This window comes from Guillardia theta (genome assembly GCF_000315625.1).
Source record: "Guillardia theta CCMP2712 unplaced genomic scaffold GUITHscaffold_64, whole genome shotgun sequence".
Classification (NCBI taxonomy): domain Eukaryota; class Cryptophyceae; order Pyrenomonadales; family Geminigeraceae; genus Guillardia; species Guillardia theta.
The window spans coordinates 410851-429623 of NW_005434610.1; the positions used below are offsets into that span (position 1 = coordinate 410851).

Genomic DNA, 18773 nt, shown 5'->3' on the forward strand with positions numbered 1-18773 from the left:
TCCTCCTCCTCCTCATCATCATCATCATCATCATAGCACTTCTCACGCATTGCTCACATGACGCACAGGCTACATCGCGCTCTTCTCCGCCGCCTTCTCTATCGCTCCCCTCCTCTCTTGGATAAACAACCTTGTCGAAGTCCGGCTGGACGCCAGGAAGCTCACCTCCTACAGCCGACGGCCCTTGATCAAGCATGCCAAGGAGCTGGAGTTCTGGATCGAAGTGCTCGAGCTCCTCGCCTACCTGGGTCTCATCTGCAACGTCCTCCTCCTCGGCCTCGGCTCCTTCTCCCTCCGCGACCTCCTCGGCCTCACCCAGGACCTGCCCAGCTCGAGCCCGCCAGACGCCGTGCAGTACAAGACGGCAGACGAGCTGAGCTCCCTGGGGAAGGACTTCCGGGGGCGGGTGACGATGCTGTGGTTCATGCTCGCAATGGAGCACGCGATCTTTCTGGTCAAGATCGCCTTCGCCTTCTTCATCGAGGACGCGCCAGGGTGGGTGAAGGAGGCGGAGAAGGGGATCAGAAAGTACCGCAACCGCAAGTACCTGGAGAGCGCTTTCCAGCACGACGACGAGGGGAGCGAGGGGCAGGAGTTCGGGAGATGCACGGGGGAGCTGAAGGGAGAGCTGCTGTCGGCCATGCACGAGAGGAACGTGTCCGACATCCTGGACGAGATGACGAACGCTCCTAGCGAGCGGCCGAGGAGGCAGGAGCGGATCATGACGCTGCTGTCGGTGGTGCAGCGGCAGGGGCTGGTGGACGACAAGGGGCTGCCCCTTGGCCTCGACCAGGCGCTGGCGCGCGAGCGGCAGCGGCCCAACGGCGGGAAGCTGGGGACGGAGAAGCACTTCACAGCAAGCAGCGAGCTGGGGTTCGCGAGCATGGTGGAGGAGGAGCCGGTCGCCAACGTGGTGGTGCGGATAGTGGAGGCGATCCGACCGCACGTGTTCATGAATTCTGACAAGAATGTGGAGATGAAGGAAGCAGACTTTCTCTTCTTCTCCCTCCGCGCGTCCTGTCCCGGGTTCCAGCACAAGCAGAACACGAGGGTGGTGGAGGCGTCGCCGACCCTCTCGTGGAAAGAGCCGCTCGTCGTTGCTGTGCCTTCGCTTCCTGTTGCCTTGGAGGTGAGTGAGAGGCAGGAAAGGTGGAGGGAGGGAGGGAGGGAGGGAGGGAGGGAGGGAGGGAGGGAGGGAGGGAGGGAGAGGCAAAGCAAGAGGGAGGGAGGTAGAGATGAATGGAGGACCAAGGAGGGCTTGACAATAGCAAGGAAGATCTAGGGGACAGGGGGAGTAGGATGGAGGACGGGAGGATCTTCCTAACCCCGGGCTCACTGGCTCGAGCAGCTCGAGTTGTACTCGTACAAGGGGCAGGAGGAGCCAGCAGGCCTGCTGGCAACGGCGATGACCTGCGTGACTGGAGGAGTTTTTGATGTGGACCCAATCAGGTCGACCATCCGGGTGCAGGATGAGCAGGTTGATTTCTTGTCTCCCCGCTTGTCTCTCTTCTACTCTACATGCTCTCTCTTCCTCCCCTCCCCTGCCCCACTGCTGTCCTGTCCTGTCCTGTCCTGTCCTGTCCTGTCCTGTCCCGTCCCGTCCCGTCCCGTCCCGTCCCGTCCTGTCCTGTCCTGTCCTGTCCTGTCCTGTCCTGTCCCGTCCCGTCCCGTCCCGTCCCGTCCCGTCCCGTCCTGTCCTGTCCTGTCCTGTCCTGTCCTGTCCTGTCCTGTCCTGTCCTGTCCTGTCCTGTCCTGTCCTGTCCTGTCCTGTCCTGTCCTGTCCCGTCCTCTCCTCTCCTCTCCTGTTCGGTTTGTCTTTGCAACTCCACGTTCCCACGCTCCTCGCCCTCGAGCTTCTGTCCTTATTCTTCCCCCCTCTTCTTCTCCTCCACTCCTCTTACTTTCACTGCAGGATTCATGGCTGCCGATGACTCAGCCTGACTCGTGGGAGACGGTCATCTCCAGCGGCGCTCTTCATTTGCAGCTTTCGATAGGTCGAAATCCTCTGCTGCTGCTGCTGCTGCTGCTGCTGCTGCTAGTGCTGCTGCTGCTGCTGCTCCTCCTCCTCCTCCTCCACCACCACCATCACCAACTCCTCCTTCTCCTTCTCCACCACCACCACCACCTCCTTCTCCACCACCACCTCCTCCAGCTCTCCTCTTCCTGCTCCACCAGCTGCTGCATCTGTTCCTGCTGTTCCTCCTTTCGCTCGCTCACACCTTTGCTTCCTCTTCCTCAAGTGCCTCGTCTTGCTGAATCTCCTCCTTCTCCTCCTCCTCCTCCTTCTCCTCCTCCTCCTCCTTCTCCTTGCTGTTTTCCTTTTCCTCCTCCTTCTCCTTGCTGTTTTCCTTCTGCTCCTGCTCCTCCTACCCCTGTCACGCCTGCCCTGCTCCTGCTCTGCTCCTTGACAGAGTGAACAGAGTTCTTCCGCGAAGAGGACAGAGTGGGAGTTAAGGATAAAGACAACAGCTCAGGGGATGCGACGGAGGAGGACGTCTCAGTCGCAGGAGAGGAGGAAGAGCACGGGACGACGAGGAGGCCGGCCGGGCGGTGAGGCTCACGGGGGGTTGGGAGGGGGAGGAAGGAGTACAGGACTCCACCTGACAGACAGCAGGTCGGTGCTGGACACCGTCGGAGGGATCGGGGCGGAGGTGGAGGACATGGAGGACCCGAGGAGCGGGAGCATGTGAGTGGAGCCTAACCCCAGCTGGCAGCGAGCTGACTTCCCAGATCAGGCTCGCCTGCATCAAGGGCGTCAGGAGGAAGTCGCCCGCCGAGGCAGCGGGGATCCGAGCTGGGGATCGCGTGCTGAGAGGTGCTGGCATCTCCACGTCCTCAGGCTCCTCACTTGGTGCTGCAGTGGACGAGAAGAACGTGGATGGGATGGGAGCTTTCCTCGTCCGCTCCCTCCTCTACGGCCCCGTCAACAGCCGCCTCTCCCTCACCCTCCTCCGCCGTGCGGCCGACTCCTCGGGACTGGACAGGATGTAGGGCTGATTGCTGCTGCTGCTGCTGCTCCTCCTCCTCCTCCTCCTCCTCCCCCTCCTTCTTGTACTCCTCCTGCTCCTGCCGCTTCTCCTCTCTGCAATTTCCCTTCCCTCCTTTTCCTGCCCCTTGCTGAAATGTCGCAGATTTAAGGTGCAGCTTGTAAGGGATGCGGACCTCAAGCTCAATCTCGCTTCCAAGAAGCAGATCCATCGAGGTCCTGCGCCTGCTGCTGCTGCTGCTGCTGCTGCTGCGCCTGCTGCTCTTCCTGCTGTACTTTGACGTCCCTCACTCTTACGCCCTCGCAGACATCATCCTCAACATCGTGTCGGCGATGCGGCCGCACGTGTTCAGCGTCATGCAGGAGGAGGAAGCGCTCACTCCCTTCTACTCCTTCCCGGAGCTGCTCCACGTGACTTGCTCCATGACCCACAGGAAGCGGCCTGACTGCTCCTCTCCTCTCCTGCAGGCCCTCAAGGACGGCAGCGTAACCCGGCAGTCGCTCCTCCTCTGCCCGCAGCTCAACATCGACGTCTGGACTCAGATCACTCGCCTCCCCGACGTCTGCATGCTCCTCGATTTCGCCAGGGAGGCGACCAATGAGGAGATGCGAGAGCTGACAGAGCACGGGGCGGTGAGAGTAAGAGGAGGAGGCTTGTTCCTGCTGCAGCTCACGCACTGCAGGTGGGGGAGGAGGAGAGGATGGACACGGAGACGGTGGAGCCGACGAGCCGGACACGATCGGACGGAGGTGAAGGAGGCTCGGTCTTGGACTCTGACTCGGCCTCAGTCTCCTCCATCATCTCCGGGGATTGACGTCACTTGTCAAACTCTACTACAAGTACAACTTCAACAATATCTCACATGTTGTCACATGATGCTGCAACATTTGTTCTTCCCTCGCAGCGTCTCCTCCTCCCCAGCAGGGTACGAGCTGACCTTCCCCTCCTTCACACCGGCTGGGGCAGGCGCAGCCACCTCCGTCCTCGTTACCACATCCGGGACGGTCTTGTACATCGCCTGCATGCTGATCAAACAGAGTACAAGGAGGAAGGAGACAAGATCACCTGTACAATATTGGCTCTGCTATCCTCTTCCGCTTCCTCCCGCTGCTGCTGCTGCTGCTGCTGCTGCTGCTGCTGCTGCTGCTGTGGCAAAGCAGCAGCAGTCTTTACCGTCGAGTCCCTCTCCCCTTCCTGCTCTCCTTCCACCTTCCCTCCCCTCCCTGAGCCAACCTCCCTCGGGATGCTGATCGACCGGGGCAACGGCTCCATGGAGATGTGAAGTCCTTCTTCCTGACTCGCTCGGGCTGATTCCACGCTCTCACTGTCGCAACTTTGCAAGTCCAGCGGGCCGAGGGAGGACGTGCTGGTGACAGCAGAGACAAGCCCCTCCTTCTCTTGCACGTCATGAGACTCGGTCGTCTGCTCCTGTGCCTCAACGTCATCGTCGTCATCGTCCTCGCTTGTGTCCTCATGCTCGTCCTCGCTTCTTTCGTCGTCCTCATTCTCGTCCTCCTCCTCCTCGCCCTCCCTCTCCCCCATGTTCGTTAAACAGTTATTCACATTCTGAAACGCATCCAGTCGCGTTACATGGTGTACACCTTCCACATTGCTTTCCTCAACTGGTTCCTCGGATACACTCCGGGACGAGAAAACTTCCAGGGCCCCTCGTACCTCAGCCTCGTCCGTCTCCTCCTTGTCAAGGATCGAAGCATCGGCATCCGTGCTCGCAGCTTGCAGACTAGTCCTGTCCTCACAGCTCCGCTCCAGCGACGAGCTGCTGTTCGTCCCCGAGCTCCTCCCTGCTCCCTGCGACATCGTCCGGTCCTCGTCCTGAGTCAGCGAGTGGGCCCCTGCTGCAACTCCAGAGCTCTCGCCTTCCTCAGAAGTCTCACTGTCCCCTGAAATCTGACTCCTGCACCTCGCCGTTAACCTTTGTTCCGAGCTGTACTCCCCTGCACGCACAGTCGATCAGCTCTGACCGAACCAGACAAGCAGCCCTCTCAAGCCTCATCCCATCCCCATCTTCACCTCCTCCCGTCCTGCCTCTCACACTCCATTCCAGCTTTTCTTTCCTCTCCCCTCGTCGTCAACAAGTCGTCACGAGTCTCACCGCAAATCTCCGAATGTTTCCGTTTCCTGCTCATCCTTCCCTCACTCCATATGTCCGTCGCTCCTCCTTCGCCGGAACCACTACCATCATGCGCACCTACACACGTGTCAGCAGCGTGTAAGTAGGAGTGCACAACTCACTTGTATCCAGCATCGTAGCCCGAGAGCCCGAGAGGGATTGGGCCGCAAGTCGATCCCCAAGGGCGTTGAGGTCCCGTGAGAAAGACTGCAGATCCTCTCCTGAGTTGCGGAGATGAGACCGTTCTGCATCATCCGGTCACCATGGGAGGCCAGCACATTTGAGATGCACCTGAGACGGAGTTCTCCGACAGCGCAAGACCGTTGTCATCGTTGATCAGGTCGTCAAGTCCGAGCTCCGACTCTTGATCTACCATGTACGTGCTCTGCCTCGTGTAATCATCCAACCGGTCATCGATCGGGTCATCGTAAGATTCGTAGACATCCGACAACATGCTCGGTTGCAGCTGAAACCAACGATCGTATCAGCTCGGGCTTCAATACGAACGTCTCTCTCACCTCAAGATCAAAGTACTCTGACCAATCCGAATCGGCCATTGCGCCATAATCGTGCGAGGACCTTGGGGGAAGGTCGATGAATTGGTTGATTCTGCTAGGGTTGAAGGACAGGGGAATTCCTGCCGCTGAAGGGTGCTGGATCCTACGTCTCCTTTGCCTGCCATTCGAGCTCAGTCTCCATGGCCACCGAGAAGCTGAGCAGCAGCAGCACAAGGATGTGCACCTTCGGTGGAGCGAGGAACCCGCGTGCACGTTTCTCCTTGCTGATTGGAGTTCTGAACTACCTCCATGACGCCGAGTCCTTCAGGTTGAAGAATTTCAGCACGGAAGCGCAAGTCTGCACCTCACCTTGGTATATACGATATCGACGACATGATTTCCTGCAGATTTGGCGTCCCGTTTCCACGATGCAGTATCCTATGCACGACTCTGTGCATCTCCCGCTCTGGCACGGGTATGGTAACGGTCCCTCGGAGCACGATCCTGCTAGATCGCATTACGCTCTCCTCCCCAGCAGTGGTGGGCAGCTCATCGTCGTTCTCCTGCCAGAAGGGTATCAGTCCTTGTCCTCCTACCATCTCCTCTCCCTCACCTGCTGCGGTGCAGCGAAGGCTGCTCCTGGGAACTTGACCACAAGGTAGATCACTTGCGACGGCGATTTGGAATAATCCGAAAGCCTCTTGGTATCTACCATCTCACACCCCGCCCTGCCCGCACCCAGTTGAGCAGAGTCGAGCAACATGCTCCAGCAGAACTCACGACATCAGCCGTTGGCTCTCAACGGCGATGGAGGTGGTGCTGGCGACCTCTTTCTTCAGCTCCGACACCTCGATGTCCGACCGGACCTGCACGCCTCGCCATCAGCAATGCACGCGACTGGGTCGCAGGGTGAGCACCTGAAGATAGAACTCCTTCTTGTCCAGAGTCTTCACCATCAGGTCCACATGTTCCGACATGAAGTCCTTCGATTCTTTGTACGATAGCCGACTTGGGCTGGCGGTATCCATGATCGAATCCATCCTGAAGAGTGGATGAGCATAAGGCGCGATTGCTTCAAGCATGTCCAAAAGCGAAATAAAAAACATTGTTTTCACTCCATTATACATTTATGCATTCGGGTGATGGCATGAATAGCAACTTTCGCATCACATGTGCCTGAGAACTCTGCAGGGTTTGCAACATTTGTGGTCGTTCCAACATTTGTGGTCGTTCAAGGGGGTTGACAACAAACTCAACCACTTCAAGAGGCCATGACAGCATCTGACGTCACATGACAACAAGGTCAAACCAGCCGTCTCCTCATCATCTCATTCAAGCAGCAATCATCAACACCTCATTCGCCCCGCACACATTTGTGGGGTTTTACCTGGGAATGGGTAGAGAGGAGAGAAGAGGGGGGAGAGTAGGGGAAGCAGGAGGGAGAGGAAGGGATGATGTGCAGTCTTGGCTTCTCCTCTTCGTTTATCGCGCTCCTCTTGCTGCTCCTCTTCCTCCTGCCGTACGCGCCATGGCGCCAGGTAAGGCAGCCGGCTGCATTGATAACTGGTCTTGTTCTGGAAGGGTAGGGGTACCACAGCGGTACCTTTGGCGCCAGGAGGTACCAGAATGTACCCACCCTCTACGATGAAATTTGGCTCAAATACAGGGGTCTATTTGATTACTTTCTCGAAAAAGGGGGTAGTAGAACAGAGAGATGGGGTACACTATCCACACTGCAATGAGAGCAACCGACGGGGAAGTGGTAGGGTACTCAGCAATTGGGGTGGTCAAAGTACCCTAGAAAATTTCAATCATGTTTTGGAAAAAGAAGGGGTACTTTAGTACTTTTAGGATGTAGTGTCCAGTGGGGTAGGTGGGATGGGAACAAAAGGGGAATTCTATATCATATAAAATTTTGATGGGAAATCTTCAACCCTACCCCCCTGTTTGAGCTAATCATGTTAGGAGATGTTCCCACCCCTGTTTAATTGCAATTGCCAAGTTTAATGAATTTTTATTGTAGTCAAACTACCGCCCATGGCGAGCACCGTAGCTCCAGTTTTCTGCAAGGGAGAGGAGGAGGACTGAAGAGGAGGAGGAAGAGCGCGATCACACGAAGATGGTATCAAACAGGGTAGATCATCATCCGCAGAGCGATTCTTCAGAAATGGCGGTAGCAAAGCGCCGGAGGCAACTTAGGCAAGGCTTCAGATCCAGCCATCAATGCCTCTCGACCTCGCTCTTGGTGCTCTGCGTCCTGTGTCTCCCTCAGGTCAGGGCCCAGCAGAAGATCTACTTTGGAGTGAACGCTCTCTGCACCAGCGACCAGAACTGCACCGCCGTTGCAGGGCTCAAGTGTCTTCCGTACAGGTATCGAGACAATGACTACCAGGTCTGCCGGTGTCAGAACGAGAGCAGGGCAGGGATCAACTGCGTGCGAGACTGCCCGACGACCAACGGGAACCTGCCCATCTGCAACGCCCGGGGGGAGTGCAACTATCAGACGGCTATCTGTGCCTGCAACAACGGCTGGCAGGGTCAGAACTGCACCGCTGAGTGCCCTGGGGGCGAAGCCTCGCCGTGCTCAAGGCAGGGCGACTGCATGCCGTCGGGGGTAAACGGAGCTGTTTGCGCGTGCTACCCGGGCTTCCGGGGAGGCGATTGCTCGATCGAGTGCATCGGAGGAAGCAGCTCTCCTTGCCTGAACCATGGCTTCTGCGAGGCCGACGGGTCGTGCTCCTGTTACGGAGGATGGCGAGGTGCTGACTGCAGCATCGCTTGCCCTGGCGGCAGCGTGACTCCATGCAACGGACATGGTCTCTGCGAGGTTGACGCGACCTGCTCTTGCTCCACCCTGTACCGGGGGACAGACTGTTGCTTCCGATGCCCGGACTACTTGGGGGTTGCGTGTGGAGGTGTGTAGGCAGTGACCTTGTTGTTTGCGAATTCTGAAATGTCGATTTCAAGGTCGTGGGTTCTGCCAGGTGCCCACGGGGGCAGTTTGCAACCAGGCCAGGCTCGACTCCAACATTGCCAAGTGCATCTGCAACAACGGTTTCCGTGGGGACAACTGTATGATAGAGTGCAAGGGAGGGTCGTCCAACCCTTGCTCGGGGCACGGGACATGTGGAGCCGATGGCTCCTGCACCTGCACTCTAGGATGGACAGGCTCTGCATGCGAGAACGCCTGTCCAGGTCAAGATCTCCCGTGCTCAGGGCATGGGACTTGTGTAGGGATTAATGTCACTGGCTGCTCCGTGGGGTGCTATCAAGTCAGCCCTACCTCCCCTCCCCTTTGCAACTGCCAGGCTGGAATTCAGGGCAAAATCTCCTACTACTATGGAGCTGATTGTTCACAGCCAGGCAAGTTGACGACGTTCACCTCGTCCCATCAGCATTCACGTTCGATGACGCTCAAGTGCAGGGTACAACACGCTATCGATGCCGAGCCTCATCTCCTCCTCTTCTCCCAGCGTCACCGTCACGTTCCGCGTGTCAGGAGCCACAAGGTCTTCCTTCGACTCAGTCCGACAGACCGTCTTCATCCGTGTGCTCGCCACCACCGTCGCCTCCTCGGCTGCCAACATCTCGCTGGTGTCTTTGCAGGTATGAGGTGCCATGGCGGGAGAGCACAGGGTGCTGAGGTCTGCCCAGGACGTGAAGCCTGCGGACTTTACTTTTGATGGCTCGAGCACCTTCACTTCAGGGGTTGGGGTGCAAACCAGTCAGATCCAGACTCCTTCGACCTTGACAAGCACGCCAACCATCCTTATCTCCCTGCAGCTGGCCGTAGTTGACAACCCGGCAGCAGACACCATGGTGAAGACGGTGAGGCAGGGTCGATCGTCCCCTGCTACCAGTAACGGCCCTCGTTCCCAGCTGAAGACTGTCGTCAAGGACGGGATCCTGGAGAAGGCGATGCACGACGAAGGCCTGACAGGTAGTAGCGGCTCAACTCCTCCTTGAACGAGGTCCGATGACCCTCCTTGTACAGGCATCACGCTGACTCTCGATGGAGTGATACCTTCCTTTTCCATGAGTCCATCGCCATGACTGCCTTGAGCAGGAGCCCGTCGCCCGAACTACCGTCACTAACGTCATATTCCGCCCATCGCCCAAGCTCCTGGCTGTGATAGCCCCGGTCAGACCTTGCCAACAATCCTTGAAGTCTCCTCGCCTCGCCTCCTGACAGCAGTGCATGCAGATGCTGCTGTTCGGGGTGGTCGGCCTCTCCATCGGCCTCGTGGGCTTCCTGGTTCAGAGGAAGAAGCACATGGAGGCAACTACATCTTTCCTTCCATCCTGCTTCCCTCACTGACGTCTTGCCGTTGACCGCAGGAGAAGAAGATGGTAGACATGTACATCAAGAGAATCGCTTCCTCGGCATCACAGCCAGGGCAGTAGACCGTCAGAGTTGGTTCAGTTTAGCCTTGTACGGCGATTCCCGTGGAATTCCTACTCGTTCCTTCCCATGGCTCGTTTGCAGCCTGATCCTCGCCAGTTGTACCCTGATAGTTTAATCCACACGCGGTGGCTTCCGTGTTTGTGAAAACGCTCTTTCATCCTTGCTGCCTCGTTTGCTGCCTCGTTGGCTGCCCGTTGGCCTCCTAGTCCGACCAGGTCGGGTGATCTCAATGGAACGGCTGGATGACTAGTGCGCTGAGTAGCTGTGGAGCACTGATCAAGGAACGAATGGCACGAGTCAAGGTGTGTTCGAACAAGGAAGAGACTTTGAAGGGGAGCAGATGCTTGAGCAAAGATGGAGGGAAGGAAAAAGGTTGAGATATCATCGGCATCGTTATGAAGAAAGAAACTGTTTACTATTGTTGTTCTCCAACGTGAACAGAGAAAGCTTTCGCCCAGAATAAGATGCAAGCACAACAGAGAAGAACCTGACATCATTCTCCTCTTGTGTTTCGATAGTCGACGTACCGCCTGTGCCCCTGACTGTGCATGGCCCAGGCCTTGTAGTCCTTGAGCGACAACTGCAGCTCGCACACGTGCAAGTTCACACCCAGTCGACGAGTCTCTTCGTTGTCAAGACGGACGTTGAGACATAGGTCACGGTACGCTCCTGACTGCTGCGACGTGAACTGGGGATCGAAACGATTTTTGACGCGCAGGATCACAAGCTCTTCGTCCTCGCAGATCCCTTGGAAGCATCTCGAGATGTCCTCGATGCTCTCGAACACGATGCATTGCCGCACCACGTCCAGCAGCCGCCAAACTTCCCCCCTGTACGACCTGCACAGCTTCTCGATCGCCCGATCGAAGCCCTTGAGCCTCGCCCAGCCGGGTCGATGCTGCGTGTCCTCTCCCTCGTACCTCACCCACCTGACCTCCCTTGGCCCCTCCTCCTCCTTCTCCTCCTCCTCCTCCTTCTCCTTCTCCTCCTCCTCCTGCACTAGCCCCCCCCACTTCTTGAGCAGCTCCTTCACCTTGCGCAGGTAGGGCAGCTCAAGCAGCATGGCCTGATTGTAGAGCTGATCCAGACATGCGATCTTGCTCGTGTCATGTCGCACGACCCAGTCGAACCCTGAGGGGCTCTGCCCCTGGTCCCTCCCTTGGAACTGATAGATGACTCCCTTGCGCCAGGCCTCGGGCCCGGCATCTACCATCGCCTTGAGCCTCATGACTTGCTCCATGGTCTCTCGATTGGTCGTCAGCGCTTGCCAGACCTCGTCGTAATGCTTCACGTCGTCCTCGATCCCCCGCCGTGCTCGATGGATCGCCATCCTCCGCAGCAGCAGCACACCCAGCCAGCAAAGAATCAGGATGGATCCGCTGATGGGAACCTGAAAGCCTCTTCTGCCAAACACATAGGAATAGTGGAAGTTGATGGCAAAGTAGTTCATCAGTGCATTGACAGGAAGAAACGAAAAGAACTTCTCCTCCCAGAATACCAGGAGCAGTCCGGTGACCAACGCTGCAAAACCCTGAAAGAACCAGAACAGGATGTCGATCGCCAAGCCATTGATCGCACTGCAGATTCCAGTAGCGATCTCGAAAAAGGCAGGCACAGAAAAACACATGGAAAAGATCACAACGCCCGTACGGGGCCACCCGAGGAAGCTCGCCAAGGCACCACCGAGGCAGGCAAACATCACCGGGAAGAGGTAGAAGATGGTGCCAACAGCTTGATAGAGGGGCGGGACCAGCGAAATCACGTTCTCAGCTCCTCGCTTTAGGGTCGTTGGGTACGGCTCCTCCCATAAGGGAATGCAGGCGGTGCTGTAAAGGTCCCACTTGCATCGGGTGCCTGCTTTCAGAATCCAGCTGGAGTCTTGGAGCTCCCACGGGCTCTCTGTTGAGGTCGAGGTGACCTCCAGCTGGAAGCGGACGGGGTCACCTCCCTGGGTGCCGGGACGACTGTCGGTAATGAAGTAGAAGGCGTTTGCGGCTTCGAGAGTCTTGAAGGAGAAGTAGAAGTCGTTTCCCACCTCCACTCCCTCCACCGGCGAAGAGACCTTACATCCGTCCAAGATCCACCCGAGCTGTAGCGAGTAGTTCCCCCCGGCTGGTAGCGCAGCCTCCCGCCATTGCACAACCTTCATCCTGGCTGCATGTACATGGAACACCTGTCGACCAGTGAATTCATACCAGATCCCTCCGGGCCCGAACGTGTAGATTAGATAAAAGGTGCCGCCAGCCAGCAGCAGCACCTTGAACCAGGTCTTCTGGATCGCCAACGTGCACGGGATAGATGTGAAGAGCACGCTGGCTGTCCCGGCCTTCTTGACTGCGAGTCGCAGCTCCTGGAGCCTCGCCCCGAGAGTATCGCCAGCAAACAGACATCTTTGTCTCAGCAAGTCCTTCTGCCTTCGTGTCTCAGTCATGGAGTGAGCGGCAGACCGGTAGAGTGAATTCAAAGACCCGACCTCCTTGCCCATATCGCTAATCTTGTCCACCACGACCCTTGAAAGTTTACGAATCCTATCAGGACTCAGCATGCAAAACCAGGCAAGCGGGTCAAGCTTCGACATGAACAAGGAGCATCTCGCACGCAAGTCGATCTGGTGGATGCGCCGGTAAGTCTTCAAGTCTTCCAACATGCTCGGGGTTGCCGCAGCTTGCAGACGGGCCAGGACCAGTCGAAGTTCACAGACGAACGCGCACGTGCCGTAGAATCGCGATTGCTCTGTGACCAACCTTACCTTTAGACAAACATCCCTGACCTGTCCCAAGTGTCTGCTGTCATCCCCCACAGCGAGTCTGTTCGTGAGGCTCACAATCACAACCTCGCGATCCCTTGACAACACTTGCAAACAGTCTGTGATGTCTTGTATCCGCTCGAAGACGATGCTCTGCCGCACCAGATCCGTGTGTCTTGCAACAGCTCCATGGTACTTTCGTAGGATCTTTTCATAGCTTGCCTCGAAGCTCTTCATGGGAGTCTCATGGAAACGAGCGGTAGACCCATGCGAGTTCTGTAGTTCTTCCACGATGACCACCAACTTATCAACAAACACTTTCTGCATCGTCACTCCCTGGGCGTACAGTTGGTCAAAACTAGTGATGTCGTTTGTTTCAGACAGCGTCACACTTGCAAACGAGGTGAAAGCTCCAAATGAAGCATGCGTAGAAGAAGAGCGAGTTCTTTTCAGCGCTGAAAATGATTCCAGGGTTCGAATCCTTTCCACGTCTGTCTTTACATCCCCTTCGCTTGTTTGAATGTACGCCAGGCGAAATTGCCGCAAGTTTGTTGGCTTCTTTGCGCTGTTACAAAAGGCTTCTGCCATTTCGACTAGCACTCTCAACTTTGAGTCGTCTTCTTGCGATAGAATGTCCTCCCAGACCTGATCCAGCTCGGCCTGGTGCTTCACTGCAGACTTGCGGGAGCAAGTCCTGAGGTACTCACGGATTGCCATCAGGACAAGGAAGAAGAGCAGGGCGACCAGTCTGACGTATGCTCCGCTTGATCTCAGCGCAACCTGCATCCCAAACAGAATCGCCGATGACACCGCCCCAAGCTCCAACACCAGGCACTCGTGAATCATCAGAGGGCAAGGGAAGAGCAGCAGGATCTGGAGCAAACAGACTCAGAAGAAGGAGAGGAAGAGACGAGAAGAACCGTGAGGCTCTCGATCAGCGCCGCATACCCCACATCTAGGTTGCAGCTGCCCACCGTGACGATGAAGTTGGAGATGCCAACAATAGCTGCGAGGAAATATCCCAAGAACAGCATCTGCCATCATCCCGTCACTCGAATGTGAGTAGGAAGTTTACAAGCACACTTGCCTGTACCGATGCGTCAAACTTGCCCCAATATGCGCATGCTCCAAGGAACAAGAGCCCGGACGCTTTCAAGAATCGCTCCACGACTCTTGCGTAGGCAGGCCATCGGCATGTGAGGTCATTCCATTCGAACTTGACGATTTGGTTGCGTTGAAACGGAGCCAACATCCTCGAGAAGTCACTCTCAGCCACGTCTTGACCTACAGGGACGGGAACCACTCGATCCAACGACAGCATGGACGGCATCACGTAGACTTTCCAGTGCTCGCCATCACCGGAGGACTCGAGCGTGAACTCGACGGGGTCAAACTCACTACTTGCGTTGGACGTCAGGATGTACCAGCCGTCGAAAGAGAGCGGAGCATCTGACTTGAGAGTCACGGAAGCTCCTCGCCTCTCGTCGACATACAAGTAACCCCCAGCATTGGCGTCTCCCTGCGGATACCTCGGAATCAAACAATCCCCTTGCAGCACTCCGAAGGACTGTAACCCAGGAGATAATATGGCAGATCCTTTCAGTCCATTCCGAAGCCTTCTTGCTGTGAAGCGAAAGAGGCGAGAGCCTCCTTGTGACTGATCTAAGCTCGCAAGCGACCATACCGCTGACTCAAAGGGTGGCGCAAAGAGAAGAAGCACAGCAATGACAACCAGAAGCGCTTGGAAGATCCTCACGGACAGAAACCAGGTGAGGGGATGAGAGGAGCAGAGAACTTCGAAGCTCTTGTGCGAGAAGATCTTTGACCGAGCTTCTTCAAGACTGTCCTGTAGTCTATGACCCTGCATCTGACTGCTTTCCACCAGATAGTCGAGCCATGCATGAGGAATTTGTTCTGCCGGATCTGGCTGAGAGCAGCTGATGTTGCTCTGAGGTAATATCTCCTGACCTTCATCCTCTGCTGCAAGAATCTCCGTCTCAGCCGCCATGCGCTCCCTTCATCGCAGTGCGCTCCGAGAAGGAGGGTATGTACTACAAAATACGTAATGTGAAGATGCTCCTATTTGTCCCTTCTAGTTAACTAATAAATAAGACGACCAGCATATTCAGTTTTACTCAACATTAAGTAATTATTTGGAGCGGGCCCAGTGGCCCGCCGACCGGGACCCGGTGTGAGTCATATTTATTGCGTAACGGTTGGTAACGGGTAGTCAATGAATGTGAGGAGACAGTGAGGGGAGGTCGAGGAAAGAGGAGGACAGGAGAGGTAGAGGAAAGAGAGGGAGAGGAGGGGTAGAGGAAAGAGAGGGAGAGGAGAGGTAGAGGAAAGAGAGGGAGAGGAGGGGTAGAGGAAAGAGAGGGAGAGGAGAGGTAGAGGAAAGAGAGGGAGAGGAGAGGTAGAGGAAAGAGAGGGACGGAATTAATTTTCCAACCCCTTATAAGAAACCAAATCATGTCTTACTGATCTTCTTATTGCAGCTCTTCCCCTCCCATGGCTTCGCACAATGGTAGTAGGGACTATGCTGTTGATATTCGCAGCTGTTCTCAAACCCTTGTCTCTACTCCTTGACAGGTGAGCCGGTGAAGAAGAACTCCAAGTTCTATGACCGCTATGAGCTCCATGGCAAGGTGCGTGTAGCCTCTTGGGACGGGGGTTTTGCAAAACAAGACTGAAACCCTTTTGCAGACTTTTGCCCCGTCGTTCGTTGGGTTCTGCAAGAACTGCGAGAAAGCGGGGAGGTCGCACTTCGGCAACCAGAAGCTGTGTCAGATGTCCTTCCGTGTCGTATACATGGTCAAGAAACAGGTCCCCGAGGCCAGCGACGTTGAGTGCTGTCAAGTGACAGAAGGACTTCAGGCCGTCCCCAAGATGATGTACGTCGACCGCGAGCATGCACTCGTCTACATCCAAGCCCCAACAGCATCGCAGGACACCAAGGTGATCAAGATCAGGTGCCTCGCCCCCCCCTGCAGCCTCGCTCCTCCTCACCCGCTCTTGCGGCAGCTGCCCGGATGTTGTGAAGATCCGCTTTCGAGGTGAGACCAGCCGTCGCTGGCTGCCTCCCTCTCTTATGCTCCTTGCAAGAGCACAACATCAACAAGATGTTCATGAAGCTGGGAGACTACAAGGCCCCCTGCGAAGTGTGGTTCAGCAGCGAAGACGACTCTCAACTCTACCTTGCTTACATCAGGCAGTTTCTGAGTAGCAGAGCTGTTGGGATTGAGCACTTGTCTCTCGCCGTCACCATCACAGGCAACACGGGCTGCGAGGTCAGCAGGAGGGAGAGGAGGGAGGGAGGAGCGGAACAGACGCGAGGCAGGAGGGGGTGGAAGGGGGTAAGAGATGGGGAAGGAGGATGGGAGGAGTTGCGGGTGGGGAGGGGGAGAAGGAGGTGCGAGGAGAAAGGAAGGAGAGTGTGTTCACTGGCCTTTTAGAAAGTCAAGCATGCAATCGGCAAGCCGGTACCCATCACGTTGCTCCCTACCCTCATCCCGCACACCGAGCTTGAGGTCTACAACTTGGAGCTGAAGGTGGTGGTGGAGAGAGGAGGGGGAGGCTGCAGTGCTGACAGAGTTTCGAGCCCCCGAGCAACGCTCTGCTCATGCCGCATTACGCCATGTCTCCTTCCTACTCGCCCCAGCAGGTGAGAGGTGGATGATGGAGGGGGAGTGGACTGGGAGCACGGAGTAGACGAGGAGGATGAATGGAGGGATGCTCGGTTGTGAGAACGTGTGCTGGAGAGTGTCAAGGAGAGGACGCGAGAAGGGGAAAGGGAGGAGGGAGGAGCAGGTATCCGGATCTTTCCCTGAAACCTGCATAGATTCAGCATGTGAAGAAGAGGGATATCCTCGTGACGGGGGAGGTAGCGCGAGCGCGAGCAGAGGAGTTCATCAGGAAGCAGCATCTGATGGAAGAGCAAGAGCTGAGCGACGGGGAGGAGGAGGAGGATCGATCCGTATCCATGGTCAAGGGGGAGACGGCGTCCCGCGGCGCGGACGGAAAAGCATAAGGAGCATGAGGAGCACAGAGGCCCAGCCGGTCTTCCTCCTTGAGAAGACGGCCCAGGACTGGAAGCTGAGCAACTTCTCCTCGGAGGAGCTGGCGAAGGCCAGGAACATGCTGACACGGGAGGTCGACCTGCTCCTAGATCAGCAGCACGGTCAGGTGGAGGTGGGGGAGAGAGCGAGGTCGGTGAGGTCAGCAAGGAGCACGAGTCACGCGTACCAGAAGGCGCTGAACAGTCTCACCCTCAATATGTGAGGCTCCTCCTGTCCTCTTGTTCCTCTGCTCTGCTCTGCTCTCGTCCCCTCGTGTTCTTTCTTCTGGTCCCTCCTCCTCCTCTCTTTCTACTGCTGCTTCCTTCGTTTTCTTCTCTTCTGTTGCCCTTGCACCTTACACTCCTCCGTTGCCTCCCCCAGCTCCTTCTTCTCCCTGCTCCTGCTCCTGCTCCTGCCCCTGCCCCTGCTCCTGCTCCTTTTCTGCTTCAGCTTCAGCTTCTGCTGCTCCTGCTCCTCCTGACTGCCCCGCAGTCAGTACGACAGGTGGATCGAGGTGCAGCAGCCGAAGCAGCTTGAAATTCCCACGGACGGCTTCTCTGTCGAGCAGCATCTACGAGCCTACAAGAAGCTTCGAGGCCTCCCAATGGAGGCTGGGCTGACCCATGAGCAGGTCAACATCCTCCCTTCAGATCTCCCTCCTCTTCACCCCGCATGCTCCCTTTCATCCCCTCCCCCCTCCGTCCTCCTCCGTCCTCCTCCGTCCTCCTCCGTCCTCCTCCGTCCTCCTCCGTCCTCCTCCGTCCTCTTCCGTCCTCCTCTGTCCTCCTCCGTCCTCCTCCGTCCTCCTCCGTCCTCCTCCTTGTCTGCGTCTTGTCCTTGTACTTGCCCTCTATTCCTCAGGTGTGACACTTGTCTCTCCGTCGTCTCTCCTTTCCCGAGCTCATCATAGCTCCTCATGCCTCGTCCTCGCCTCTCCTCCTGCTCGTCGCCGATGATCATTCTTCTCCTCTGATCCTTCTCGCAGACTGCCGACGCCATTGAGAAGAAGTGTGCTTTCATCGAGTTCAGCAATCAACTAAGTGAGATCGAGGCGATAAAAGAGCAAGAGAAGGAGCTGCGACAGGTTTCATCCTCCTGTTCTCCCTTATTCTTCTCCCCTCCCCTCTCATTCTTCTCCCCTCCTTCCCCCCCCCCTTCCCTTCCCCACTCTCTACTTCTCCTCTGATCTCCACAGTCCCCTCCACTCTCTCGCGCTCCTTCTCCCCTCTTCTCCTTTCTCGTCTCGCCGTTTTCTCTTGCTCCCCTTCTCGACCTTTCCGCCTCCCCTCCCTTCTCCTCCCCTCACGCTCCCTCCCCTCCTCCACCACTGACCGTCAGAGCAGGAGATGTTCGGGGAGTTCATCAAGGGGTTGGGAGGGGAGAAGTTGGGGGCGGATCAGCTGCGGGAGTTCGAAGTCAGGTTTGCCCGCAAGATAGAGCAAGATCGCGTCATGAAACTCGACGACACCGAGAAGGAGCAGTACCTTCGCATCCTCCACGGCTTCAAGAACAGCCTGGCAGACAAGGACAGGAGGAGGAAGAACGGCAAGAAGATCACTGACTGCTTCCTCGCACACCCCATCGGCCTGCCTCTTCCTCCCGAAGTACAGAAGAGGTGCTGACCTGGAACCCTCCCCCCCTCTCCCCTAATCTCTTTTCTCTCCTCTCCTCTCCTCTCCCTCCCTTCCTCCATTCTCTCCCCCTCATCTTCTCTCTTCACCTGCCCCTCTCTTCTCTCTCTCTCTGTCTCTCTCTGTCTCTCTCTCTGTGGCTCTCTGTCGCTTTCTGTCGTGGCAAAGATCATGGCAAGGACAGTCCTCAAGAAGTTATGCTTCCTCTCGGGTTTTAGGAGGGACAACCTCACTCTCAACTCTTTGGTCTTGACAGCTGTCAATAGGCTCCGATAGGCTTTATTCGGCCACTCAGTTATCTGCGGAGTCTTTGCGAGC

The 18773-nt window shown here is 56.7% G+C and overlaps 6 protein-coding genes across 6 annotated transcripts in view; 3 read left to right on the forward strand and 3 right to left on the reverse strand.

Moving 5' to 3' along the window:
• The window catches only part of GUITHDRAFT_142498 (hypothetical protein), a gene marked incomplete at both ends in the record, with an annotated part of 8851 nt that extends 5050 nt beyond the window's left edge, over positions 1–3801 (forward strand). Inside the window, 11 exons of the mRNA XM_005827809.1 lie at positions 69–1129; positions 1349–1477; positions 1913–1994; positions 2421–2550; positions 2615–2686; positions 2736–2815; positions 2861–2987; positions 3132–3202; positions 3294–3397; positions 3455–3619; positions 3670–3801. Of these exons, the coding sequence (XP_005827866.1) occupies positions 69–1129; positions 1349–1477; positions 1913–1994; positions 2421–2550; positions 2615–2686; positions 2736–2815; positions 2861–2987; positions 3132–3202; positions 3294–3397; positions 3455–3619; positions 3670–3801 (2153 nt within the window). The remainder of the gene's footprint in view (positions 1–68; positions 1130–1348; positions 1478–1912; positions 1995–2420; positions 2551–2614; positions 2687–2735; positions 2816–2860; positions 2988–3131; positions 3203–3293; positions 3398–3454; positions 3620–3669) is intronic.
• Positions 3802–3804: 3 nt separating this feature from the next.
• GUITHDRAFT_154036 (hypothetical protein) lies at positions 3805–4679 on the reverse strand. Its single transcript, XM_005827810.1, has 2 exons — positions 4053–4679; positions 3805–4005 (listed from the first exon to the last, which is right to left on the reverse strand). Exons 1-2 carry the CDS (start codon positions 4527–4529, stop codon positions 3856–3858), a joined length of 627 nt encoding a protein of 208 aa, XP_005827867.1. The 5' UTR covers positions 4530–4679; the 3' UTR covers positions 3805–3855.
• A 61-nt stretch (positions 4680–4740) lies between these two features.
• On the reverse strand, positions 4741–7166 carry GUITHDRAFT_164574 (hypothetical protein; the record flags this gene model as incomplete). The annotated part of the gene is made up of 12 exons (XM_005827811.1): positions 7003–7166; positions 6533–6656; positions 6396–6481; positions 6229–6343; positions 5985–6178; positions 5860–5937; positions 5637–5793; positions 5410–5584; positions 5241–5363; positions 5019–5196; positions 4883–4942; positions 4741–4840 (listed from the first exon to the last, which is right to left on the reverse strand). The coding sequence occupies exons 2-12, from the start codon at positions 6653–6655 to the stop codon at positions 4741–4743; spliced, it is 1389 nt and encodes a 462-aa protein (XP_005827868.1). The 5' UTR covers position 6656; positions 7003–7166.
• A 919-nt stretch (positions 7167–8085) lies between these two features.
• On the forward strand, positions 8086–8884 carry GUITHDRAFT_46324 (hypothetical protein; the record flags this gene model as incomplete). The annotated part of the gene is made up of 2 exons (XM_005827812.1): positions 8086–8442; positions 8627–8884. Coding segments are annotated over 2 exons (615 nt in total), but the record flags the coding sequence as incomplete, so codon positions are not given.
• A 1629-nt stretch (positions 8885–10513) lies between these two features.
• Positions 10514–14633, reverse strand: GUITHDRAFT_113149 (hypothetical protein; the record flags this gene model as incomplete). Its single annotated transcript, XM_005827813.1, has 3 exons — positions 10514–13639; positions 13687–13800; positions 13860–14633. The coding sequence occupies 3 exons, from the start codon at positions 14631–14633 to the stop codon at positions 10514–10516; spliced, it is 4014 nt and encodes a 1337-aa protein (XP_005827870.1).
• A 657-nt stretch (positions 14634–15290) lies between these two features.
• Positions 15291–18446, forward strand: GUITHDRAFT_142502 (hypothetical protein; the record flags this gene model as incomplete). The annotated part of the gene is made up of 12 exons (XM_005827814.1): positions 15291–15293; positions 15325–15414; positions 15473–15738; positions 15791–15822; positions 15872–16056; positions 16222–16317; positions 16359–16430; positions 16537–16576; positions 16608–17043; positions 17317–17455; positions 17810–17908; positions 18168–18446. 12 exons carry the CDS (start codon positions 15291–15293, stop codon positions 18444–18446), a joined length of 1737 nt encoding a protein of 578 aa, XP_005827871.1.
• Between the last annotated feature and the right edge of the window lie 327 nt (positions 18447–18773).

Excerpts from the sequence above, each read along its gene's own strand:
- GUITHDRAFT_154036 (XM_005827810.1), bottom strand. The coding sequence starts at position 4,529 with ATGGGGGAGAGGGAGGGCGAGGAGGAGGAGGACGAGAATGAGGACGAC. Across the intron at positions 4,006-4,052 it reads GCAGAGCCAATATTGTACAG|GCGATGTACAAGACCGTCCC; the intron begins GTGATCTTGTCT and ends ATCAGCATGCAG.